General features: G+C 39.7%; 1 protein-coding gene across 2 annotated transcripts in view; it reads right to left on the reverse strand.

The window, feature by feature from the left end:
- The window catches only part of rhobtb3.L (Rho-related BTB domain containing 3 L homeolog), a 35,638-nt gene extending 15,638 nt beyond the window's left edge, over positions 1–20,000 (reverse strand). The window contains exons 1-6 of one of the 2 annotated variants that reach the window (XM_018264577.2): positions 19,687–20,000; positions 13,531–13,726; positions 11,620–11,812; positions 9,315–9,469; positions 4,254–4,362; positions 1,690–2,037 (exon numbers count right to left, since the gene is read on the reverse strand). In XM_018264577.2, coding sequence (XP_018120066.1) covers positions 1,690–2,037; positions 4,254–4,362; positions 9,315–9,469; positions 11,620–11,812; positions 13,531–13,726; positions 19,687–19,688 — 1,003 coding nt within the window. In that variant the 5' untranslated portion in view covers positions 19,689–20,000. The remainder of the gene's footprint in view (positions 1–1,689; positions 2,038–4,253; positions 4,363–9,314; positions 9,470–11,619; positions 11,813–13,530; positions 13,727–19,686) is intronic. The other variant, XM_018264570.2, reaches the window with a different exon arrangement.
- Positions 20,001–26,845: the final 6,845 nt, after the last annotated feature.

Consider the following 26,845-nt stretch of genomic DNA (forward strand, 5'->3'; position numbering starts at 1 on the left):
TTAAACAACTCCAAATTGATTCCAGGACATCTTCCATTGGCAGGTTTGAGGCGGCGAATAGTCAAATTTGAGTTCTTAAAGGATCAGTGGATGATAAATCTCAAATTAAATTAGAATTTTTTTAAAAAAAAAAAACCTCAAAATCTAATTTTAACAATTCCCTAGTCGAATTTGACAGTTTTGGTCATAAAAAAACTCGGAAATTCTAATTTTCCCTTTCCCCACTGATTTAAAAACTTGTTCAGTGTAAAGCACATAATATAGTGAAAAAAGTACCCCCTCTTGTAAAATATAAGGATATTATAAGTTACCGAGGAGTTTCATGACCATATAAAAGTACGAGTGTGTTTTTATACAGGTCATCGAACTCCGAGGTAACTTCTAATATCCTCATATTTTTACAACTGGGGGTACTTTATTTATTATAATACACAAGTTTCAATGAGTCTAGTGACTGAAATGACATCAGAACTCACCGTTTATAAGGATATAATTTACAAGATATTTATGGCTTTTGTGTATTATAAATATATAATACATAAAAGCCATGAATATCCTGTAAATTATATCCTTATAAATGGTGAGTTCTGATGTCATCAGTTATAAACGGTGAGTTGTGATGTCATTTCTGTCACATGACTCACTGAAACTTGTGTATTATAATTAATAAAGTACCCCCAGTTGCAAAATATGAGGATATTAGAAGTTACCTCGGAGTTCCATGACCAATATATAAACACTCGGCCTTCGGCCTCGTGTTTTTATATGGTCATGAAACTCCTTGGTAACTTATAATATCCCTATATTTTACAAGAGGGGGTACTTTATTCACTATATAATGCAGGGTGGTTCAATGGTTTGCAAGTCTGCCTTGCAGTGCTGGGGTACAGGGCTCTTGTTCTACCTGCAAAGATTTTGAATGTTCTCCTTGTACTTGTGTGGGTTTCCTCTTGGTACTCTGGTTTCCTCCCACACTTCAGAAAGAAAAGGCAGGTAAATTGGCAATTTACCTAATGTATGTGAATGTGATAGGGACCTTCAATTTTAAAGGGGTTGTTCACCTTTGAGTTAACATTTAGTATGATGTGGAGAGTGATATTCTGAGACAATTTGCATTTGGTTTTCATTTTTTATCATTTGTGGTTTTTGACTTATTTAGCTTTTTATTCAGCAGCTCTTCAGTTTGCAATTTCAGCATTCCGGTTGCTGGGGTCCAAATTACCTTAGCAACCATGCACTGATTTGAATAAGAGAATGGAATATAATTAGGGGAGGGTCTGAATAGAAATATGAGTAATAAAAAAGTACCAAGAACAATAAAAAGGTAGCATTTGTTTTTAGATGGGGTCAGTGACCCCCATATTAAAGCTGGAAAGAATCTGAAGGCAAATAATAAAAAAAAACTATAAAAAATTAATAACGAAGACCAATTGAAAAGTTGCTTAGAATTAACCATTCTATAACATACTAAAAGTTAACTTAAAGGTGAACCACCCTTTAAGCTCCACTGGGACAGGGACTGATGCAAGTAATGTATAATCTATGTACAGCACTGTGTAAATGTGTTGGCCCTATAAACATGACAGGTAATTAATAAAAATAATGACTTAAAATACTGCAGGGTTGCATTAATGTTCATGCATGAGAAACAGGAATGTGGCAAACAGATGGAGGTGATTAACAGGGTACCTGAGTAAATGAAGTGGAGAATGTCTGATAAACATGAACAGAGGAGAGAGTCTTTGACAATGACCCTTACAGGGGAATACTCTGCTGTAACCGACACATCCCTGCACACGGCAAAGAGGTTGCTCGTCGTCTTCAGAACACAGGAGTCATGGACTTCATAGGCAGACTTCCCTCCGAACAGCAGCATGAACACATCACTTACACTGCACAACACGATTCTGTGAGCTTCCAGCAAATGTTCCAGGCTTGAGGTACAGAATATCACATCCGCACATTGCCCATGTACCAGCAAGCCTTGAAAATCAGATTCGTATTGCGAAGGATCATCTTGTAAAACGGGCATTTTTTCTACAAATGCAAACGTAAAGGTTAAAGGGATTCTGTCATGATATTTTTGATGTAGTTTTTATTTCTAAATTACACTGTAAATAATTCACTCTACTATTTTTAGTTTTAATATTGGTGTGTAGGTGCATCTCAGTTCATTTTGCCTGGTCATGTGCTTTCAGAAAGAGCCAGCACTTTAGGATGGAACTGCTTTCTGGCAGGCTGTTGTTTCTCCTACTCAATGTAACTGAATGTGTCGCAATGGGACCTGGATTTTACTATTGAGTGCTGTTCTTAGATCTACCAGGCAGCTGTTATCTTGTGTTAGGGAGCTGCTATCTGGTTATGTTCCCATTGTTCTGTTGGTAGGCTCCTGGGAGGGGGGAAGGAAGGGGGGTGATATCACTCAAATTTGCAGTACAGTAGTAAAGAGTGACTGAAGTTTATCAGAGAACAAGTCACATGACTGGGGGCAGAAACTGACAATATGTCTAGCCCTATGTCAGATTTCAAAATTAAATATAAAAAAAAATCGATTTGCTCTTTTGAGAAATGGATTTCAGTACAGAATTCTGCCGGAGCAGCAGTATTAACCCATGAAATTATCCTAAATATAATGAATAGAACACAGTGCTGACACAGAGAACCAAAGTCAATGAAGGTCATCTTCACATGATAAATGTGCAAACCCCTATGCCAGTCAGTCAGGATGATTGGAGGTGGCACTGCCCTTGTGTGGAACAGACCCCGTGGAGATGAGAGATTATTATAAGTAGATTGAGAGAGATGAATATGATTTACTGTTGTGATCCAGCATAAGCCGTTAACTTTTATACTTAGGGCTTGAAAGCCCATAACAACACATCATTCCTTTGGCTAGTGCCATATGGGGACTGAATTTGGCCTGCTGAAATATGCAGGCCAAAAATCAGCCCCTAGGCAGGCAGCCTGTTTTGCAGTTTTGGAACTGTGAGAGGCATTGTGGATTAAAGGGGTTGTACACCTTTAAATTAACTTTTAGTATGATGTAGAGAGTAATATTCTGAGACAATTTGCAATTGTTTTTAATTTTTTTGCAATCTCAGCAGTCTGGGTGCTAGGGTGCAAAGTACCTTAGCAACCATGCACTGATTTGAATAAGAGAATGGAATATAATTAGGGGAGGGTCTGAATAGAAATATGAGTAATAAAAAAGTACCAAGAACAATAAAAAGGTAGCATTTGTTTTTAGATGGGGTCAGTGACCCCCATATTAAAGCTGGAAAGAATCTGAAGGCAAATAATAAAAAAAAACTATAAAAAATTAATAACGAAGACCAATTGAAAAGTTGCTTAGAATTAACCATTCTATAACATACTAAAAGTTAACTTAAAGGTGAACCACCCTTTAAGCTCCACTGGGACAGGGACTGATGCAAGTAATGTATAATCTATGTACAGCACTGTGTAAATGTGTTGGCCCTATAAACATGACAGGTAATTAATAAAAATAATGACTTAAAATACTGCAGGGTTGCCTTGCGCAAGCATTAATGTTCATGCATGAGAAACAGGAATTTGTACACCTTTAAATTAACTTTTAGTATGATGTAGAGAGTAATATTCTGAGACAATTTGCAATTGTTTTTAATTTTTTTGCAATTTCAGCAGTCTGGTTGCTAGGGTCCAAAGTACCTTAGCAACCATACATTGATTTGAATAAGAGAGTGGAATATGAATAGGAGAGGGCCTGAATAGAAAGATGAGCAATACAAAGTAGCAATAACAAATTTTTAGTCTCACAGAATATTTGTTTTTTAGGATTATGTCAGTGACCCCTATTTGAAAGCTGGAAAGAGTCAGAGGAAGAAGGCAAATATTTTGAAAACTATAAAAAAAAATCAATAATGAAGACCAATTGAAAATTTGCATAGAATTGGCTATTCTATAACTTAATAGTTCAGTTAAAGGTGAACCACCCCTTTAATAGAAAATTAAGGCATCCATGTTTTTACTCAGCTTTTTTTTTAAGAGCAACTAATTGTTTAGGCTACATAAAACAGGACTCCATTCTGCAAAACATGGGTATGCCAGGTTGCCCAAGTGGCTGTGGCACTGTTGGACAGAAAGCTAGTAAAACAAGTTAACTGGGCACAGACCTGTGAGTTCAGTCTCAGCCACAGATGAGGAGGTCAATGGAAACTTTAAACACACACATATATAGGGAGAAATTGGATTACCTGATCCAGCAGGCTTACCTGGCTGTTCAAGATTTGGGGGTTTAACTTTAAGGAACTGATTGTTCTTCTTTTTCTTGCTTTTTGCAGATGTCTTTGTGTTCAGAGTTTGAATTATGAAATATTCCAACTGGAAAATGAAATAAATAAAGGAAGACTTCTTTAACTGCTGGAGAGCTTAGGGTTTATTCAATAATAACTTCTATTTATAGTCTTCTTAAATGACACTGTAGATCTTCATTTATTATGGTAATCTGTAAACCACAGTGTAACCCATAAGGGAACGCACAAAAATCCTAATGACGGTACAGGGATGGGTATAGGGTGGAAGAGGGTATGCTGAAGTACCCAAGTGATTGCGCCTGTTTTTTGCACTTTGCATCCTGCATATCAAATAAGCTCTCTTTTAAAAATAGTAAATAAGCTCTATTGAGATTGAATTTAACCGAATTGCCCCTGGGGAGGGGAGTGTATAGACTTGTCTAAAGTAGAAAGTGCTGTGTTTCTATCTACGTATCCAATGCTACTTGCTCTGAAGCAGTGGACAGTGTTGTCTCCCTCTTTTTACATATTTTTTATACTGCAAGTACAGAGCTGTTTGGCACTTTTATATAATTTGGTAGGTGGTTAGTGTAAGTATGCCACTTTGTCCCAGTTTAAACCTTTGTATTATTTAAACAAGGTCTGAGTTCTCTTTTTATATATGGCTGGGTTGTCATTCCTTTATTTAAAGGAATGTGAATGTCATCTGAAAACATGTTTTTTTCAAAACGCATCAGTTAATAGTGCTACTCCAGCAGAATTCTGCACTGAAATCCATTTCTCAAAAGAGCAAACAGATTTTTTTTATAATCAATTTTGAAATCTGACATAGGGCTAGACATTTTGTCAATTTCCCAGCTGCCCCTGCTCATGTGACTTGTGCCTGCACTTTAGGAGAGAAATACTTTCTGGCAGGCTGCTGTTTTTCCTTCTCAATGTAACTGAATGTGTCTCAGTGAGACATGGGTTTTTACTATTGAGTGTTGTTCTTAGATCTACCAGGCAGCTGTTATCTTGTGTTAGGGAGCTGCTATCTGGTTACCTTCCCATTGTTCACTCCAACTTGCAGTAAAGCAGTAAAGAGTGATTGAAGTTTATCAGAGCACAAGTCACATGACTTGGGGCAGCTGGGAAATTGACAATATGTCTAGCCCCATTTCAGATTTCAAAATTGAATATAAAAAAATATGTTTGCTCTTTTGAGAAATGGATTTCAGTGCAGAATTCTGCTGGAGCAGCACTATTTTGATTCATTTTGAATTTCCCCATGACAGTATCCCTTTGAGATATTAGCACAAGAAACAGATTTTTGCTAGATCTGAGAGATGGATAAGTGTTGATATATAGAGGCATCACACATGTAAAAATGATAGCCAAATACCTCAATGAGGTTTCACAACATATTAAGCAAATGACCACCAGATTCCTAATGATCCAAAAAGTGATGACTTCAGAAGTGATGAGTAAGGGAATGGGGGGAAATGCTCTTAGGGCAGAGAAACGCTCAGATACGGGGAGATTTAGTCGCTCTGAGATAAATCGCCTCTTCTTCAGGGCGAGGATGGCACTCGGAGTGCTTAGTTAGATTTGTGGCTGGGCGACTAATCTCCACAAATCTGAGCATGTGTCTCTGCCCTTAAAGTTGCAAGATCAAATCCTTAACATGCAAGATGATAAACTATTTACAGGTCACTATGACCTTTTTACACTTAAAATCAGAGAGGAATTGGTAGTAGATAAAAGACAGATTGGGAGCAGGTTCTGGAATAGGAGTTTGAGCAAGAAGAAATGAATGCAAGTATGCAAAACTTTCAAGGAGCAGAAGAGGATTTAGGAGTTCCTGCATAAATACACACATAAAAGAAGGATATATAATATATATATTTGTATAACTTATTACCACTATATAGTACATGTATTTTAGAAAGTAAAAGAGTTCATGAATTATAAATAAGTGTATTACCAATTCTTGTAGATATAACGGTCTATATCCATTGTGAAAACTAAATGTAGAGATTATAGGTTGCCATAATAGGTATGAAGTAATTGATTTATGCAGGTTTCAGAGAGTAAAACGGGGTGTTACCCTGTGGAATGGATATATCAAACTATATTGAATGGGTAACCCTGTAATATGCATATAAGAATTATTCAGGTATATAAGGGATATGACCTGTTATAGCCACACCTCATCTGATGAAGCACCCAAGGGAGTGGTTGCATCAACTTGGGTAATGCTGGCAGGGAAAACCCTTGCTAGTTTTTTGCGGGATGGCACGTTTCAGGGTGTAACCCCTTTGTCACAAATACATACATGAGGTAGGGAGACAGGGGTGAGACGCTGCCATGTGGTATGATATGAATTTATTTATTTATCACTAATTTGTATGCAATTGCTTTGGTGAATTTGCACAAATAAATGCTTGAAGTGAGTTACCGTGTATATTTGTCTATGATTATTTGCTTAATGCTTGTGGACCCAGGCATGGTGCTCACTCACAGATAGCATCTACCCATTAATTTATATATGGATTTATAAAGATAGTAAAACTTTGAATCAAAAATAAAATTTACATTTGCGTTACATTCTTTTAGGATGCAGCTGAACACAAATAGAGAAGGCCCAGGGCTAGACATGGAAGGGAACTCTAACCCCACCATTTTTCTGATAAGAACTAGACTGACAAATAGCAGACCTACCTGGACACAGTTATATAAAATACAGCTCAGTCAGTAAGTGAAGGGTTAATACTGAGTAATCCCTATCTTATCAATCTAAAAATGTTCTGAGGCTACCACTGGGTCCCCAGCATTTAAAGGAGAAGGAGAGGCTTGGTGCACTTGGGGTTGCCAAATGTTAGACACCCAAGTGATTGGTAGTACTTAACTGAAACGCCGGGCCGGTGCTCCTATCAGCAGAAAACTGCACCAGTCTAGGGTTATACCAGTGAGCACCACGGAGTGCTTCTCTCCTGGCTTCCTCTTCCCTCTGTGAGGCTTTAACTAAAAAGTTGGCTATTTTGTTCAACTGCGCATGCGTTTGCCCCGGGAAATTTGAAGAAAGAAGACGCTGGAAGAGGATTGCTCCATGGTGCTCACTGGTATAACCCTGGGCCACTGTAGTTTTCTGCTGATAGGAGCACCGGCCCAGTGTTTCAGTTAAGTAAATACAATTACTTGGGGGTGCCTAACATTGGACACCCCCAAGTGCACAAAGCCTTCCCTTCTCTTTTAAGAAAATGCTATCATCAATTTGTTTTATTGACTACTCTCAGAACCTGAACAGTAGAAGATTACACTCAAAATGCTTCACAGTGTACATAAACGCTGAATGCATTAACAGAACACACATTTCTAATTTAGATAATCATCTCCTAAATTGTTTTGCAGCAAGACTGAGAGTGTTACCGTAATAAATTATGAATACTGGACTAATGCATGCCTGTTTGTGGTCTGTGGACAAATCCAGCAAGTGCTATTAATGCAGAGGTTATGTCAGTCAACCAGCAGGTGAAAAAAAGTTCATTTTATTAGTGTTTGTATTGAGGCATGCAAGCGAGCAAACACGAGCAGAGATACAATACTAACAAAGAAACTGCACACTAGATAAAGATATGTTATCTGAAAGCTCATTGTTTGTACAAAACCATGAATTTTCAGAGCCGTCTGCTAAAAGGTCACAGCTGAAAGCCTCATTTGTGTTGCCTTCCCATCCTTCAAATATCAGCCAAACAAGCCTGCATTGTTCATTTAAACTTGCACGTCTCACTGGAGAATCATCTCTAACTTCAGAACATGGCCTTTTATTATCCTTATAATAATAAAGAACTTAAATATACAGTAACATAAATCCTCTAATGTTTGACAAAACTTTGAGGAATTAGAGATGCTTTCCCCCACCCACACCTCTATTGCAAGATTGTGTTGAAACTCACATATGGAAAGCATAATATTTCCATCTGATTTGTATTCATCTTTCCCTGTTCAAGCAGAGATTTAGGATTACAGTAAACAATCTAAACTCTATAGGTGGCCATACATGTAGAGATCCACCTTGAGGTGGGCGTTATCGGGCTGATCCAATCGTGACAACGTTGAGCATACGCACAGTCGTACGCACAACAAACCCATGTGGTCCTCGATCTGATGGGATTTTTAACCCTGCCCAATCGACATCTGGATGACTTTTGGCCATCTAATGATCAGGGAAGCCCGTCGGATGGCATCATACAATGTGCAATAAGATGACGACTTAATCTGCTCGTGTATGGAGACCTTAAGTCTGTGCTGAACTGATTCAGTGGCTGATGGGAACATAGGGGTACAGATATAAAATTGAACACCATGGCCCCATTCATGTGTATTTAAGATGCAAACTGGGTCTGGAAGCAAGTTGATAGTTAATACCAGCCCTTGTTGGCCACTTTAAAGGATCTACTATGGATAATACACTTCCCAAAATATCCTAGACTGTGTCGTGGGCAAAATTTCCCTTGGAATAATTACCCATATCTATATGTCAGCAGCCAATTCCGCTAAATTTATGATTACAAAAATGGATGCAAAGTCGATTTGCTTAGTATGGGTTACCGAATCGGGCAAATCTTGTGAACCCTTTCTATAGATGCAGAATAGATATAGAGTTTTATTATAAATGAAAAGTAGTTATTTTGTTATTGTTGACTTCCCCAGAATGTAAATTTGATATTGCATCTGGCAGCTTACCAACATTAGAAGTAATAGTAATTTTATTTGAACATTTGGGTTAGAATAGCAGATCCATTTGTGTGTATAGTAATTTGATTCTTCACACACAGAAACATGCCTCAGCCTCTTCAAATAGTCTGACAATCATATCTAATAAGTCTTATGTGTGTAATGGGTCATGAAGAAAATCATATTTTAGTGTTTTTTATCTGGCACTGCAAGAATAATGAACAAACAAGTGCTGTTGTGTTGATGCTGTATCTACAAACACCTCCACAGATTATGCTGGATATCATAAGTGTAGGTGTAGCAAGGCAAAGTGCTTGAACTTACCACTCCTCCGAAATAGCTTCCAACATAGAAGTCATTGAGCGCATGCAGTTCCATATAGGTTGCTGCTAGATCTTTGGCAAGCTGTATTCCTTCTGAGGCAGTAACACAAATCCCTCTATCAGAGGTGCACAGTGGGCAAGAACAGGGTGGACCCTCTAAGGTACAAGAAGCAGGGTTACAGGAATTCCTTAGAGGAACGCTACTATCAGAAGACAACAGTTTTTACATTTACGGATTTAGTAAATTAGAGAAACACTGACATTTTGTCTTCTTCTACCACAATGGTAATTTTTATGGCCGAAATTCAAGCTGCAGGATAACCCTCTACTTCTACCAAAATAGAGATGAGTTTTAGTGAGTTTATGCAACACTATCATCTGAAGCACATCGGTTGTCTAGATAAGTGCTATGAAAAGTGGACTTGTAGGCAGTCAGAAGAATAGAAATCTGCTGATATCTTAAGCTGGCAAATAGACGCATGGATCCGATCGTACGAATCATTGTACGGACCTGCCACTAACCATTCAGATCAAATCGAGTAGTAAAAGAACAGATCAGCCGATGTTCTGCCCCTGACAGTAATCGTACGAAAGTTATGTGCGACCAAAGCTGGTGACAGTCTCCCTCTGAAAATCGTATGATCGGCAATACTTGCAGAGATATTATCGTCAGCCAACAGAAATCTTTTAACCTGTCCGATCGACCAAAAGACTGATCTCCGCCGGACGAAAAATGACGGGACTCTCCACACGGTCCGAAAACCGTACGAATCCTCGATTCGTACGATCAGATCTTTGAGTCTATGGCCAGCTTAACAAGTTGCTTTTCTAGTCCATAAAACCACATTTAATAAATAACTCACTGCAGATTTACAAAAGAAAGCAATATTTTGAAATACAGTAGAACCTCAATTTTACATCCCCTGATTTTAAGTTTTCCCTCATTTTACATTGTTGTTTTGTGGTCCCAACTATATATTTTGCATAATACATTTCCCTGATTTTACATTTTCCTGGATTTTACACCATTTTGTTCTGATTCCCTGGAAAACGTAAAATGGGGGTTCTACTGTAATTCAGATTTTGTCTGAAAGCCAAATGGCTCTGTTAGAGATAAGACCTCAGCTACAAGGGGGAATTATTGCAGCAGGATTTCCTGTTTCTGCTATTCAGAGCCCTAACATCATGTGCAAGGTTCTTTTCCACACAGTCATGGCCAGCTCATTATGCCTGTGGTGGTGCTCCTGGTCCTCTTCTTGAAGTACTGCAAACAATATTGCAAAAAAGTGACTGTGATCCTGAGAGGGCAAGCTGTGGCAACATGTACCATACAGCAAGGTTTGTGTTGTCACATTCATTAGATGGTTTTAAAGGAGAATTAAACCCTAAAAATGAATATAGCTAAAAATGCCATATAATATTTACTGAACTTATTGCACCAGCCTAAAGTTTCAGTATCTCAATAGCAGCAATGATCCAGAAGGCTCTGAGCAGCTGTTGAGAAGCTAAGCGGTTGGCCTGTAATATAAGCTGCTGCTACAAGGCTAATTATTAAATTCTGATTCTAGTTGCACTAGTGTAGTAATTATCTGTATTAATTATTAATCAGCCTTATATTGTGACAATTATATTCTATGTGTATTGTATATTGTGAGTGGGCCCCTAAGCTCAGTAAGTGACAGCAGCACAGAGCATGTGCAGTGAATCAGCAGAAAAGAAGATGGGGAGCTACTGGGGCATCTATGGAGGCACAGATCTTTACTGTTAAGGGGCTGGTACAAAAGCCTGAAACATAATGTACAACATTTCTAGCTACTTCTTTAGTTACGCTTTAGTTCTCCTTTAAGAAAAGTCCCACTAGGACAAACCATAAGTTAGATATGAATTGCTTATTTTGAACTTAATGAGCATGTGTCTTGTTTTAGCCCCATTCACTATGTATGCCACTAAGTAACTAAGTTTTTTGGGTAAAAACAGCTAAAGCTTGCCATACACATTGGTTGTCAGCTGGACTACTCTCATCAGTCAGTAGCTTATTAGAATGTGTATGGCGGTCAAAACAATGGCCTCCCTCCTCAAGGACTGATTAGGGTTTGGTCACATGGCAACTGAGAAAACTGGGAAATACCAACCAATGGAGTGGATCTGCCCTATTTGACAAAGATGGACAAAAGATCAGATGAGTGGATCTACCCATATATGGCTTTATTTGTAAAGAACTTCAGTTCAGTTTACCAATATCATTCAGTTATACAACACTCAGTGCACTGAAATAAGACCAGCAATGGAGACAATCCCACACTCACCATTTATTCTTGATCCGACTGCTGCAACGATCACTGGTACAGTACAATGACTGAATATTTGTCTTATCAAGGGAACAAAGTTGTCCTTTACATCTAGGTAGGAATTCTTTGCATTGACAGAGTATTTGACAATGATGATATCAGCTTCACTCGCTACACGTTGAGATGTTTGCAGATCCACTCTCAGTACATCCTTAAAAAGATAATAAAATAGGCTTAAAGCATTTCCGCAAGCTGTACTATTATAATCTACTCTCTTGGTCAGGACTATGGAACATGGTGGTTTTCATTGCCCTTACCTACTGTCTCTGTTTAGGTCAATGGCAAAAGATCAACAGAGTGAAGCAGTTTGTTGGCTACTACTCATCTAATGTACATTAGTCCATTCCCCTAACATGACAGGTACTACTCCACCCTATAATAATAATAATAATAAGATCACAGTGAATCATGAAACATTCAATATGAACCATCTATATGTAATCTATATGAATGTTCAAATTTGAGATGCAAATCCATTTTAAGACAGTGGGGGTCATTTATAAAGTTTGCGCAGCGTGTATTTTTTGACAAATGGTTGTACTGCCCATGTATTGTCCTGAACGCTAATATATTGCACTGCTCTGCCCAATTTTCTGAATTCGCATTGTGAATAAAATTTCCGCAAATGGCGCTCAAATGAGACAGGAGTTTGCGCGTGCGCACCCAATGTGCGAAATTGTTGTGCGTGAAAATAGCATTGACAGTAACTTAAATTCGCACTTTGCGAAACTGTTTTGCGAATATATCTCTCCGCCACCAAAGTTGTGGCGTAATTCAGTCGCAGAGTGTGCTCATAAATATTCGCAGTTTGCAATTTTTGACATATCTCTTATAGACATTCGCATTGCATTGTGAAAATTTTTTCGCAATTCTGTTTGCACCACACCGGGCAAATATATTCACTTTGCGAACCATTCTGCCTTGCGCAAAGTTTGTAAATTACTCCCAGTGACTTTAGATTGTAAGCTCTTGCGGAAACAGCCCTTTGATCCAGCTGCTTCATTTCTGTATAAATCTTTGTTAACTATGAGACCCAATTACAAGTATGGGACCTGTTATCAAGAATGCTTGGGACCCTGGGTTTTCCAGATAAGGGGGTCTCCATACTTTAAGTCTACTATAAAATCATTTAAAATGTAATTAAACCCAATAGGATTGCTGTGCCTCCGATAAGGATCAACTATATCTTAGTTGGGATCAAATACAAGGTACGGTTTTATTAATACAGAAAAAAAGGAAATACATTTAAATGATTTGAATTATTTGATTAAAATGGAGTCTTATGGGCTATGCTTTCCCGTAATTCAGAGTTTTCTGGATAACATGTTTACAGATCAACACATGGGAAGCAGAAAGGAAGACCGGTCTTTGTGACTTTCTGCTGGTTAATGATCACCCTTGTCTGATTGGAGGAAGCCACTGTCTAAATGATTTTTCTGTCAAGAGTGAATGACTGCAATCCAATAGGATCAGGTGACAAACACAGCACGTAGTCACCATACACGGAGATGGTTTGCAAATTCGGATGATAAAAAAACCTGTTTTCCATTGATCATGTTCCCCAATATGTTTCATATAATTCACATAATTCTAAATGTATGTGTTAAATATATTAAAGTCCAAAGTTTAAAGAACAATTTATCAGACAGGCCAGATGCCTTCCAAGCCTCGAGGATGCCTTATATGTGGGAATTATTTAGACAGTAACGAGTGGCGTAACTAGATATTACTGGGCCCCACAGAAAATTATTTTTCAGGCCCCTACAATGTCTAGAGGTTGACCTGTTTTACCAATATTTATTAAAAATGTATATGAATAAGTAAACACAGTAAATCTGGAAAGGAACATCCAAGAATATCGCCTCTTACCGAACTAGGGAACTCATGGAGAACAACCTGAATATTCCCAAACACATCGGCCTGGTAAACCTTGAGTCCTGGCTGGTTCTCCTGTATAAGTGATCTATTAGCTCTTCTATGGAGATAGAAGGATGCCAGGCTCTGGTGCTCGTTATCGTCAGAGAATTGATCCCGTTCATTTCCCAGCAGTAAAATATTAACTGACCTGGAAAAGATAAGAATGATTTGATAGCCTTATCCAACACAACATTATCGAAACATGCAAATAGCATAATTCTGCTGTACAACGTCCTGCATTCATTTATTTGTTTCTCTATTAATATTGGTCAAGGACATTGTGATGGTTAAAGGATATATTGATACAAATACAGATTCATAACTAACGTGGGAAAAAAAAAACATCAGGGACATTACATTGCTGAGCGTTTTAGAGCTTTTCCTAGTAGTGGGTTTTTAGAGCATTTCCTAGTAATGGCAGTGAACAAAACACAACCCCCTGCTGAGCTGTTATTGAGGGATATTAGGGTTTTTTATCCATCAACAGCCATAAATCATTCCACCACTGCTTGTTGTAGATCATTTCTCCACCGCTTCATTTTATACATACAACAAACACTGGTTTGTTGTATGTATAAAGGGATGGTTCACCTTTAAGTTAACATTTAATATGTTATAGAATGACAAATTCTAAGCATCTTTTCAGTTGGTCTTCATTATTTATTCTTTTTTTAAATTATTTGCTTTCTTCTTATGACTCTTTCCAGCTTGAAATGGGGGGGTCCCATGACTGGCCCTAATAAACAAATGCTCTGTAAGGCTACACATTTATTTTTATTGCTACTTTTTATTACTTATAGTTCTATTCAGGCCCTCTCTTATACATATTCCAGTCTCTTATTCAAGACCCTAGCAACCAAACTGCAAAAAAATGCAAATCTGAAGAGCTGCTGAATAAAAAGCTAAGTAACTCAAAAAACAAAAATAATAAAAAATGGAAACCAATTGCAAAGATCACTCTCTGCATCATACTAAAAGTTAATTTAAAGGTGATCAGGTCTCAGCACAGTGATTCCGTTATGGACTTATTTCATGTCAACCTTCCCTGTTTTTTCCGCTTCCACCGATCTACTCAAGCCCTGTCATGGAGGGGTTGATTGGGATAGACTTGATCCCACACCCACTGGATAAGTGAGCCCATATAGAAAACTGCAGGTAGTAGACTGCACTACTGTACATAAGAATCCCTGGCAAAACTTCTATACTGATCACAGAGCATTTTTGAAAAGGTGCTCAAAGCTGATATCAGGCTAGGCATTAATTCACCATTAATATTGCACCCCATATGCCCCTAACTAATATATGCCCCTAACTAATATGCCCCTAACTAATAAGCCCCCCAACTAATATGCCCCTAACTAATAAGCCCCTAACTAATAAGCCCCAACTAATATGTTCATAACCCCCAGGCCTAAGTTGGCTCAATTTGCAAGTCATGTACAATGTCAAACTCAGGATCACTTAGTAACAGGGTACAAGGTAAGACTATTAATCAAACAGCAAAGTAAATATATTTAAGAAAATGGAATTTAAATAAGATATGGAATAATGTAAACTCTAATATGGAATATAAGAAGTCACAGAGGAGTTCTGTAACTATGTAAAGGTGCAAGATACGGGCTGAGTCCTTTTAAAAAGAACAGAGGAGGGTTCTATTACCCTTAACAGGGGAACAATTTTTTCTCCTTGCCTTTTGTGTTTTATTTAATAATTCATAGCTATTCTTTAAAATCACTCAAAGAACCAAAAATGCAAAGTCTCACATGTTTGCACAGCAGTTAGCATGCCCGGGCCCGGACTGGCAATCTGTGGGTTCTGGCAAATGCCAGAGGGGCTGCTATAAGGTGCCATAGAAAGTCAGTATTTAGTGAGCTGGTGGGGACTGGGTGGGCCTCTGTGTGGGCTGATTGGGCCTCTGTACCTGAAATGCCAGGGCCTATTTTAATTCTCAGTCCGGAGCTGAGCATGCCCCTATCATAGGATCTGTCCCTGTGTGTGGCCTGTCTATAGGGACAATCAACTGATTGCTTCAGATTGTTAGGTGACTGAAAAGCATTTTTCCTCTTAGCTGATTCTTAATCTTTATTGCACAAAATACAGGTATGGGACCTGTTATGCAAAATGCTTGGGAACTGGGGTTTTCTGATTAAAATATCTTTCTGTAATTTGGATTTTCATACCTTAAAGGGGATGTTCACCTTTAAGTTAATTTTTAGCATGTTATAGAATGACTAATTCTAAGCAATTTTTCAAATGGATTGCATTTTTTTTCCTTTTTTTAGTCATTTGCCTTTAACTTCTGACTCTTTCCTGCTTTGAAATGGGGGTCACTGACCCCATCTAAACACAAAAACTCTGTAAGGCTACAAATTTATTGTTATTGCTACTTGTTATGACTCATCATTCTATTAAGACCCTCTCCTATTCATATTTCAGTCTCTTATTTAATGCATAGTTGCTAGGGTAATTTGGACCGTAGCAACCAGATTGCTAAAACTGGAGAGCTGCTGAATAAACAGCTAAATAACGCAAAAAACACAATGAATATAAAATGAAAACCAATTGCAAAGTGTCTGAAAATATTACTTTCTAAGTCATACTAAAATTAAAATTTAACAACCCTTTTAAGTCTTCTAAAAAATCATTTAAACATTAATTTAGCCCAATAGAATTGTTTTGCCTTCAATAAGAATTAATAATAATAGCTGGGATCGAGTACAGGGTACTGTTTTATTATTACAGTGTAAAGGGAAATCATTTTTAAAAATTTTAATTAAATGATTAAAATGGAGTCTATGGGAGACGGTCTTCCTGTTATTTGAAGCTTTCTGGATTATGGGTTTACAGATAATGGATCCAATACCTGTACTGCAATGATATTTTTAACTGAATGTATAAGAGCAGTTGAAAGACTGCACAGCAGACTGTCAGAATGTGATGTAAAGGCAAAAGCTACAATGGAAGCTGGGAGACAATGCTGCTGGGAGAGAGCAGTGGCTGGAGCTGAATCACTAATGCTTCCACTGGCAGGAGTCTCAATGGTCCTATTACAAGAGCGAGTATCTGTGGAAACGAAAGTACATCTGAAAATAAAGGGATACAGTCATATATTTTCCAACACGCACTCTTACCAAGGCAGCGTGATTGCACAGAATGAGTGCGCATACATAAAACAATGTATCTATTATTTATTATACTAAATGATAATAAGTTTACCCTTAGGGAATCCTTCCCCTATATAATGTTCTACATATTGTCAACACAATGTACTGTTGGATGTTGTTAAAAGAATTCCAAGCATCTATTGACATAAGAGGGATGTTAAAGTATTGTCAGCAAGCAGCTGAGGCCAAGGCCAGTATACTTGCCATAAACTTGTAATTCCAAATGTGTTTACTATCCCCTATAAACCGGTCTGTCATTCTGTCAGTCAGAAATAGGTGAGGTGTGAGAACTGACTGATAAACCTACAAGGCCTGGGTGAAAAAAATCTGAGAAGCTCTGGTCTGCAGTGTGACTGAGAATCTGCTGATACACAGCAATACCAGCAATAATTCAGAAAGTAATCTAAACATTTAATTATGGGCCACAACTGCATTGTCACAATAAGCCTTGTTCATGCCTTAAGAGCTGGAACGGACATTAGAAACCCACCCACTTGTTTTTTCACTTGTTACTTCTGCAAGAACTGTGTTTAAATGGACAGTCACACCAAAATATGAAAACTTTTTAATGGAATGACAACATTGTTGACTTGCACTCGTTAAAAACTGTGTGTTTGCTTCATAAAGACTACTATAGTTTATATAAACAAGCTGCTGTGTAGCCATGGGGGCAGCCATTCAAGCACAGGATACACAGTAGATAACAGATAAGTTCTAAAGTATCCCATTGTATACTACAGAGCTTATCTGCAATCTGCTGTTTAACCTGTGCCTTTTAGCCTTTCACCCACCGCCTCTTTGCGCCTATTTGTTTTCTCACTTGTTACTTCTGCAAGAACTGTGTTTAAACGGACAGCAAAAACGCAAATATGAAAGTGTTTTCATGGAATGACAATAAAATGTATTGTTGGCTTGAACTGGTAAAACTGGTGTGTTTGCTTCATAAAGACAACTGTAGTTTATATAAACAAGCTGTAGCCATGAGGGCAGCCATTCAAGCACAGGATTCACAAAAGATAACAGATCAGTTCTAAAGTATCCCATTGCATACTACAGAGTTTATCTGTAATCTGCTGTTTAACATGTGCCTTTTATCCTTTTTCAGCTTTGAATGGCTGCCCCCACGGTTTCACAGCAGCTTCTTTATATAAAAGCAAAAGTTGGGAGAGACTTACTGTTACTTGAAACAGAGGAGCCCAGATGATGTATAAAAAGTAGAAAAAATTTATTTAGGACATAATTCTGACTGGCGTTTCGTGTCATGGGTGGGCATTTACTCGTACCCTTGGCATGAAACGCGTCAGGCATAATTATGTCTTAAACAAAGATTTTCTACTTTTTATACATCACCTGGGCTCCTCTGTTTCAAGTAACAGTAAGTCTTCCCAACTTTTGCTTTTGTTTGACTTTACCAAATTATATGGTCCGCGGACTGGGGGCCCTTTTTTTTGGATGTGACTACTGTGTATGATTTTTTGACCTCCTTCACTTTGTGAGACAAAAATGTATACAGAGCTCTGGATTTTTGCCTAACAAGTAGAACTGCACACCACAGCAATAGAGCAAATTAGCTTGTTTATAAGGGATGCACCGAATCCAATATTTTGGATTCGGCTGAACCCCCGGATCCAGCGTCGGACTGGGCCGACGGGAAGCCAGGAAAAAACGCGGTGGGCCCGGCCCTCATGGGCCCCCACCGGCCCAGCCCCCTCCTCCGATGTCCTGGCCCCCTTCCCCGATGTCTGGGCCCCCAAATAAAAATTAATCGGTGCGCCGGTATCACATGCGAGTCGGCATTCACGCATACGCACCGGCTTTTGCGCACACACGCCGGCGTGTGCCCAGAAGTTTTCGCATGCGCGCTGTCGCGTGGCCTGGAGTATAGTTATATTTTCTACTTTCTTGTTTGACAAAAAATCACGCATTTTACCTCCCTGCCCCTAATTTGCATATGCAAATTAGGATTTGGATTCCGTTCAGCCGGACAGAAGGATTCGGCCAAATCTGAATCCTGCCGAAAAAGACAGAATCCTGGCTGAATCCCAAACTGAATATCTTGGATTCGGTGCACCCCTATTGTTTATATAGTAGCCTTTCTGAAACAAGCTGTTGACCCCGTGTAGAACAGTACATTATATTTTAATTTCTTTAATACAATTTAGTTTTTTTTTTGCTGTTACTTTTCCTTTCACCTGCTGCCATATAAAATGAGGCACAAGAGTCCACAAGTGCTTATAATGTGGGTGAGAAATTGAGTACAAGTCAATGGATATTACAAGCTCCCTGTGCATCTGAATGAATGCTAGAACATGGTAAAGGCAAATAAAAGGCAGCTGTGTAGTCTTGATTCTCTTCCTACATAAAATATAAGGGCACAGTTTATTGTGCATTGTTGGTCTTACTTGCAAATGAAATGGAATGGGCCATTCACAGAGGCTCAAAAGATGTTGTAGGAAGAATGATCTGGGGTTAAAGTGTGAAGCAGTCATATCCAGTGTGACATTTAGCCTGCAGTAGTCTCAAAGGTCAGCAAACACTCTGCTGCTTGTGCCAAATCCAAGCTGGAGTAAAGAGTGAGAGCAGCAGCAGCAACAAACTCGTGCAGTAGGGCAGCTCCCACCCCTGCATATTAAATGGAAATTGTCTGGCTTCAATGCAATGACTTATGACAAACACGTGTAGTGATTTATGTCTGGGCACAACAGTCTAATAAGGGGATAGGGTGTGAATGTCAGGATGGCACTCGGCACGTTCCATAGAGACAGGGGGAACTGCCCCTCACCTGCTGCACCTTCACCTGCTGCTGGCGCTGCAAACTCACCCAGTGACATACAGACAGCTGCACGCCGGATTATCCCATCCAATCTGGCCGAATCCATGGGAATCTCTGAGAATCTGCTGAGACAACACAAGCGACGATCCCCCCGCCAATCCCCTCACTTACATTGCTCCTTGGCTCAGGGTGCCACACCGTTACATCTCCCCGGCGCTGACAGAACGTTCCACTTGCCCCTGGCTGACAGACTGTGATAGAACTGGCAGCGCGCTGAGCCCCAGCTCTGAATCCATCCGCTGCCCACCTCACGTCATGTGTGCGGAGCGAATAGCAGCCCAACCCGCCGCCTCCTCAGCTCCAGATCATACACGGCCCCCCCTGCTGTATAAAAGTCCTACATACACTGTACGGCTCGACTCCCCTCTCTACTCACTACATATCTCTCAACTGGTCGGCCCTATATAACAGAAAACCCCTAGGATTCACCGAGCAGCCATTTTTCTTTCTATTTTCCTCCAGCTCTGGAATGATTAAAGCCACGTTGCTATGGTTACTGGACTCTTCGTGTCACTTTGTGCCCATGTTTAAATAAAATATTTTGTAAATTCAGCTTTTGTAGATTATATAAAGAGTTTATCTATAGTAATAAATCAAATCAACTGGACTTGTTGTATTTTCTTTTATTCCTTGAAGACAGTGGCATAAATACCAGAGACCAGGCCCCTCCGCAGCAAAAAACTTCGGAGCAGGGATGGGCGAATTTGACCCGTTTAGTTTCGCCAAAAATTTGCCGCCCGCGAAATGACGCTGACAACCATTAACGTCTATGGGCGTCAAAAAAATGCACGTCTTTCTTTTTTTTGTTGCACAATGCCATACAAGTCTATGGGCGTCATTTCCGCTGTGAAACAAGGCGAAAAAATTTGCCCATCCCTACTTCGAAGGGCCCGAGCCTGGCACACTGAGTTTTGCGTCAGAGCCTCTCTCCAACCCATGCTGTTGGGTGCCACCTCTTGCGCCACTTTTTGGTTTGCAGCACTGCAGGAGGCAGAAAGAGCCAGAAGTAGAAAATTCCACACAGAAGACCCAGAGTACTGAGCCCCTTGATACCAGCCTTCCTTTATATCTTTTTTCCATATCATTAACATTGGGATCAACCATCATTTTTACCGGCCAGGCCGGTAAAATACCGGCCAGGTGACAACCCTACCTGCGGCTACAGGCAGGGATTGCTGTCAGGCCAGGATTTGTTGAAAAGGTTCTGGACGAGCAGAGCAAAACCAGAAGTTCAATTAGAAGAGTCAAATAGGCACAGGTCGGATTACGGATTTCAGAATAGTCGGGTAACAGGCCAAACTCAGGATCACAGAATTCAGGAAAGTTAGGCAAGCAGGAGTCAACCAAACAACGAGCAATGAGTTTAATAAAAAGGTCCCTTTAAATATTTTTGAATTTGTTGCCATTCGCACTGATGTCATACGTCAGCGTCAATGCGCCTATAAGCCCCTGCAGTGTGCGACGCACGTGCCCTAGAAACTATGCCGGCAAAGAGACACGGGGCGGGGATCCCCACCGACCTCCACGAACCCCTAGACCACCAGGATGAGTAGGTATTACACATCCATACCACTAGTTCCCACCATCCATACACTTGGGCCTTACCATCCATACCTTGATGGGGCAAACCTAATATAGTTTGGAATTATATGACTTGGTGTAACATTCTCTGCATTCTACATATAAATATATATTTTTTGACTAAGACCTGGCTGAATCCTCCTAAATTACCTAGGCATGACCACAATCTTCTCAAATCCCCTCCCCTGCTCCTAACACCCCACATAGGTTGGTTCACTTGCACAAATCCTGACAAGGTAGGACATAAGGCTTTCTGTTCCAGCATCACTTTAGTGGCAGCAGAGCACCTTTATAGTGGGTACCTGCATACATAACACTCATGGGGTCCTGCCACCCCAGTGACTTACAGATCAATACTGCATATGTGCCCACAGTGAACTGGGTCCATAGGCAATGCTGTTAAAGCTCCTAAGCATGGGCCATACTTAGTAGTCAAAATTGTCGTATTGGCACAAAAAAAGAATTTCTACTATAAGCCCAACTATTTCCCAGAGCTGTCCATTACCATCTCAAAATGGAGGATCTCTGACAATAAAAACATATTGCACAGACCACTTGGTCTAAATGGATTCTACAGTCAGGGGATTTAAGGGCTAAACTTCTTGCAGTTGTGTGGGTATGTACAGTACCCTTGTCAAACTGACAACTTACTGTACTGGTGCCTTCTGACTGACCTGCTATTGGGCCATATATTGATAGGACAGTTGATCTGAGTGCTGATGCAGCCCTCTTCTGATGGACCGCCTTAGCCCTCCTCTTATGATCTGATCGCTAGTATGGGGGTTAAAGGGTAAGATCAGCCCAGTCATGTCTGCCACACAGGTGACCATTTCATAGTGTCACCAAACCGGTGGGCTGAGCTTTAAGTCTACAAATATGGCAAACATGATGTGTAAACTTGTAATTATAGTGGCCTTTTTATCTCTGTGCACATGGGGCCATTTGTCTGTGTGACTGCAGAGCTAATCAGTGTTAGAAATTCCTTCAATTAGTAAACAGAAAGTGCTGCGCTTGGACTTTAGTTCCAGCTGTAAATGGGTGTGGGTAGAAACAAGTCACACAACAGATAACCCCACACTATCAGCCTCGCAAAGTTTAGCTGTGAACATTTTATGAAGCTCAGTTTATCTGAAAACAAATCTATGTGTGGATAACAGATAACACCATTATGTTCTACAGAGCTTATCTGCTGTGTAACCTGAGGCTTTTCTCCTTTGAATGGCTGCCCCCTTTGCTACACAGCAGCTTATTTATGTAAAAAATGGCCACCGGCCACCTGCTCCCACCTCCACCGCCCCCCTCTGGACCCCACTACCTCTTTCACCACCTGCCTAGAGGACCCCCCACCCAAGCCACAACTAGGATTGCCACCTTTTCTGGAAAAAATACCAGCCTTTCTAAATATTAAACTTTTTTCCCTGTTAGTAACATTGGGATCAACTATTATTTTTACCGGCCAGGCCGGTAATATACTGGCCAGATGGCAACCCTAGCCACAACCCCCTCCAGGACCCCACTCTTACCTGTAGTTTAGGCCTCGATCGGGTCTTGGGGAAGTGCAATTGGGGGCAGCGTGGGACGTAAGCGGGTGCAGGTCTAGGCTGACGGGGCCCTCCACGTTTTTACCCAGGGTGCCACTGACCCAGTCCGACCTTGGATTTACCAGTGCAGGGCAACACTGCATTATATTTTTATTATTTTAAATAATTTCATTTTTTGATGTTACTGTTCCTTTAAAGTGTGTCAACTAGTAAATGACACCACTTTGCCACTTTACAAAGGGACCCACAGTGTATAAAGGAGCAGGAAATATGATGAATTGAATCGTAGCTACAAGAACATGGGAAAGGTTGTTAGAAGCTGGATGGGAGAATAACCATGGCTCAAGACAAGGATTCTTTTTTTTTTTCAGTTTAAAGTAATAAAGTACTGCTAAACAACTGACTTTGTTAGGAAGAACCTTATGCCATCTATATTTCATCTTTTGATTGATTTCATATGATATTGCAATTATCTGCCTCTTCATTTCACATAATGGAGAATGTTCTTAGCTTTGTAGAACATATAGGACAGAATATACAATCCCTCATGTGAGACATGAATAGTCCGGGGTCTTAATTATTACACTGTGATTGGTATATCTCTGTTAGGATAGGATATGTATTATTAGGGTTGCCACCTGGCCGGTATTTTACCAGCCTGGCCGGTAAAAATGATGGTTGATCTCAATGTTATTAATAGGGAAAAAAGATAAATATATAGGAAGGCCGGTATTTTTTCCAGAAAAGGTGGCAACCCTAGTTATTATGGATTATTTATTCTTCTCGGTCACAGCCACTAGAGGTCACTATTCCATAATTCATTTAAATCAGAGTTGCCCAAAAGGCATATCACAATTAGATGATACAAGAGCAGCAGCAGTGCATTGTCCACAAACTGCTCCATTTGGTCACACGGTACTTCCTAAAATTCAAATTAAAAAATGGCTTAGGAAATTGGTTCTCTTCATTACATTTATTCCAGGGAACCCCCTGATTTAAAGGAACAGTAACATTAAAAAATTAGAGCATTTTTAAGTAATACAAATATAATGCAGTGTTGTCCTGCACTGGTAAACTGCAGTGTTTGCTTCAGAAACATTACTGTTTATATAAATAAGCTGCTGTGTAGCAATGGGGGCAGCCATTCAAAGGAGACAAGGCTCAGGTTACACAGCAGATAAGCTCTGTAGAGCATAATGGTGTTATCTGTTATCCACTATTTAACCTGTGCCATATAGCCTTTTTTCAGTTTACGCCATTACTACACAGCAGCTTGTTTATATGAACTATAGTAGTGTTTCTGAAGCAAACACATCCGTTTTACCAGTACAGGGCAACGTTACATAATATCTTCATTACACTTTAATTTTTTTTGGTGTTACTGTTCCTTTAAGGGCTAAGGATCTCAATTGTTAAATACTGTAGCTCTCCTAAAAACAAGAAGACAGTTGCTGTCAAAGAAACAATGTTGCTCCCTGGTTTAATAATAGAATTACAGTGCTATGACTTCCATTTCCGCACTTCTGGGACATTTCATTATGGATGAACATTAATGCACCTGCAACTGATTCTTGCTGCACTGAACTGCTGTGCATAGCTTTTGTTATGAGGACAGTCATGCTCTAACAGAGACTGCTTAAAGTTATTGCAATACTGCAATGTTTCTGTTAATACCCAATAACTATGATGTACAGATACAAATTGTGGCTTGAAGGGGATCTATCACGAAAATGAAAATGTAATATAAGCTTCATCTTGCTGAAATGAGAAACTTTCTAAATATAATCAATTAAAAATTCTGTACCTTTATGAAATAATCAAGTTACTCTTCACTCTCCTCCTTTGAGCAACCTGCAGGGTGTTTGCTAGAGTCTGTTAATTTGTTACCTTTTGTTTGTGCTGGAGTTGGTTATTTGAGTTATTCTACTAAGAAAGGGAGCCCCCCCCAAAAGACATATTAGACCTACATAGTTAAATAGTTAAATTGGGTTGAAAAAAGACAAAGTCCATCAAGTTCAACCCCTCCAAATGAAAACCCAGCATCCATACACACACCCCTCCCTACTTTTAATTAAATTCTATATACCCATATCTATACTAACTATAGAGCTTAGTATCACAATAGCCTTTGATATTATGTCTGTCCAAAAAATCATCCAAGCCATTCTTAAAGGCATTAACTGACTTCAATTAAAATCGGACCCAGACCTCAGCACGAAGAGAGCATGAGGAGTGAAAGGTTAGGGAGAATGAGATACTGAAGAGTAACTTGATTATTTCTTAAACTGTACAGAATTTTTAATTGATTGTACAGTACTTTGAAAGTGTCTTAATTCAGTGAGATGAAGCTTATATTAAATTTTCATTTTCGCGATAGAGCCCTTTTAAAGGAGAACTAAACCCCCTTTCTAAAAAAAAAAGCCCTACCCTCCAAAGTCCCCCCTCCCGCACCGGAGTTAACACGTAAATACCCCATAGTCGGTAATTACCCCTTGTAGCAGAGTCAGCGCAGCAGAGCTCACAGGGGACATCTTCAGCCGCTTCAGTATTATTCGGGTCCTCTTCTGGCGCTTCGGTAATTTTCGTCACTTTTGGCGCATGCGCAGCTGTAGCGAGCTGGGAAAATGCTCCAACTGCTAAAGATGGCCCCCATGAGCTCCGCTGCACTGACTCTGCAACAAGGGGTATTTACTTGTGTTAAATCCTGAGCAGGGAGGGGGGACTATGGACAGGCCCGTATTTATATATAGGCCCCTGAGGGCCTGTGCCTAGGGCGGCACGGTTTTGGGGGTGCCTATTTTTTTCTTTTTCATTTTTTTAAAAACCCTCCCCACCCTCCGACCACTGATTTCCATAGGAAATCCAGTGACGGAGATAAGGGGGTGAGGGATAGGGGGGCCCGAGGAAGAATGCAGAAGTGACGTGTGACATCAGTGCGTCAGCTCGTGACGCCAGCGCGCACCACGTAGGGCGGCATCGGACCTAAATACAGCCCTGATTATGGAGGGTAGGGGTTTTAAAGAGGGGTTAGTTCTCCTTTAAGAAACATTTTAATAACCAACAAAAAATGTAATTGTTATCGTCCTCCACTTGATTGTATTGAATGAGAGTCTCAACATTACTGGTAGCTCCACACAGCTCTAGGGGGAGATGAAATACTGTCACAGCTCAGAGAGAGCCGGCATACATGTTACTGGACGTCCCAGTGATATAAATATGTTCAAATAAGGGACCAGAATATAATTTGGGGAGTATCTGAATAGAAATATGAGTAATAAAAAAGTTGCAGTAACAATAAATTTGTTTTAGAGGGAGTCAGTGACTCCCATTCCAAAGCTGGAAAGAGAGTCAGACAAAGAAGGCAAATAATTAAAAACTATAACAAATACATAATGAAGACCAATTGAAAGGTTACTTAGAACTGGCCTTTCTGTAACCACCCTTTTAAGCATAAGCACAAGCAGTGCTACATAGAGAGTGAGGCACAGCATTTTGTACTTTATTCTAAGAGGAGAACCCATACAGCAAATTGTAAAAAAAAAAACAGATCACATTGCAGCTTGGCTGTGCTTTAATAAATGAAGCCACAGGTCAGAGCAGCGCTCATTGATTGGGGAATAGAGAGCAGAGAATACTAGGATCCCCAGGGCTGGTTCCCTACAGATGCATAAATCAAACTCCATTATATATTCTGTAATCTTTCTCAGCAACCTGAATGCATGAAAACACTCTAAACAACATTACATTTACATTTCTATCAATTTTTCCAGCTGAAGTTGTTTCTTGGCAAGAAGGTGGTTATGCCAACTCGCGATCACAATAATAAATAATCAGCTGCTGAGCCTCTGAAAAACAGCTGTAATGAAGCATTAAGCAGAAAGCATAGAAAATTACATTTGTGTGCCCTGGGCATGCTAGTTAGATTTTTTCAATAGAGGGACACAGTGTTACTGGCTCTGCACTGTAATTAAATACTCCTACAATATTATGCTTCTTGATTCAGGTGAGACACATGCAGAACCTCACCTCTGTTCAACACTCAAGTGCAGTCTCATAGGTGCAGTCCCCATGTAAAAAACCAACAAAGTAGGGTTGAGATGCCGTTTTTTTATATTTGGGCTTTTTATCCGTCGGGGTTTAATACATTT

Source organism: Xenopus laevis, chromosome 1L (assembly GCF_017654675.1).
Source record: "Xenopus laevis strain J_2021 chromosome 1L, Xenopus_laevis_v10.1, whole genome shotgun sequence".
NCBI classification, from domain to species: domain Eukaryota; kingdom Metazoa; phylum Chordata; class Amphibia; order Anura; family Pipidae; genus Xenopus; species Xenopus laevis.